The following is a 1,125-nucleotide window of genomic DNA, read 5'->3' as shown; positions in this document are numbered from 1 at the left end:
GTGTGTGTGTGTGTGTGTGTGTGTGTGTGCGCGCAACAGGACATCCACAGAAAGCGTCAGGAGAAGGATTTATCTGAGCTTCAGTCTCTGATCGAGGCTCATTTCATCCAGAGGAAGAAAGATGAAGAGGAGCTGATCGCTCTGGTCAACAGAATCGTAAGTCGTTCATAATCTGGATGAACAGTCTATTCAAGAATAGCATTAAACAGCTAAATAACGTTGAGTCTTGACTTGTGATTGACAGTGTTGTATCTGTGCAGGAGAAGCGTCGCACTGAGAGGGCGGAGCAGCAGAGAATCCGTTCAGAGACGGAGAAGGAGAGACAAGCCCGTCTGGCTGTGAGTGGCACTCCCTTCAGCCAATAGGAAGCAGCCGTTTACCTCCATAACTCTGAATGCTAGAATAGAAATGTAGGAGAAAATAAGTGAAACTCTTTCCATCGCTTCTCTTCAGGAAGAAAAGGAGAGAAGAGAGCAAGAGGAACAGAGAAAGAAACAAGATGATGATGCTAAGAAGAAGAAAGCACTTACCAACATGACACACCAGTATGGAGGAATCCAGCAGAAGGTTTGTATTACGAGCTTTCTAGCAAACTAGAAAACTACATTATCATCATGCATTGTGAAATACAAAACTACCGCAGCAGTACCAAGTAAAAGTGACTCAAACAGGGTGAGGGCCGTAAGGGGGCGAAGAAACAGACGGAGAGAGAGAAGAAGAGGAAGATCCTGGCGGAGAGGAAGAAGCCACTCAACATCGATCACCTGTCTGAAGATAAACTGAAGTAAGTCACCGCTGAGCAGTTAGATCAGCTGGTGGTGTGGAAATGGCCACTGACGAAGCTTCTGATTGGTTCTCGCAGAGAGAAGGCCAGTGAGTTCTGGCAGTGGATGATGCAGCTGGAGGCCGAGAAGTTCGACCTCAGTGAGAAACTGAAGAGACAGAAATATGACGTAAGTGCTGACTTAACCTAAAAAACGTTGCATAAATGTTTATAAATTTACAGATTTGAATCAATGTCAATATCGATTTTTGTACATTGCATTTTGGTTGCAAGCAACCATTTTCATTTGCTCTATCGCCTTAAAGGGGTCCTATTATGCTTTTTCACTTTTTCAACTTTAG

At 44.2% G+C, this 1,125-nt stretch overlaps 1 protein-coding gene across 1 annotated transcript; it reads left to right on the top strand.

The window, feature by feature from the left end:
* Positions 1–39: 39 nt before the first annotated feature.
* Positions 40–989, top strand: LOC107579987 (troponin T, cardiac muscle isoforms-like; the record flags this gene model as incomplete). Its single annotated transcript, XM_016265755.1, has 5 exons — positions 40–156; positions 261–338; positions 454–567; positions 672–784; positions 863–989. Coding segments are annotated over 5 exons (534 nt in total), but the record flags the coding sequence as incomplete, so codon positions are not given.
* Positions 990–1,125: the final 136 nt, after the last annotated feature.

The sequence above is a fragment of the Sinocyclocheilus grahami genome, unplaced genomic scaffold, assembly GCF_001515645.1.
Source record: "Sinocyclocheilus grahami isolate Dianchi unplaced genomic scaffold, SAMN03320097.WGS_v1.1 scaffold22891.1, whole genome shotgun sequence".
In the NCBI taxonomy this organism is placed as follows: Eukaryota; Metazoa; Chordata; class Actinopteri; order Cypriniformes; family Cyprinidae; genus Sinocyclocheilus; species Sinocyclocheilus grahami.
Note: the sequence above shows the minus strand (reverse complement) of the source record. Positions and strands in the feature narration are given on the sequence as shown.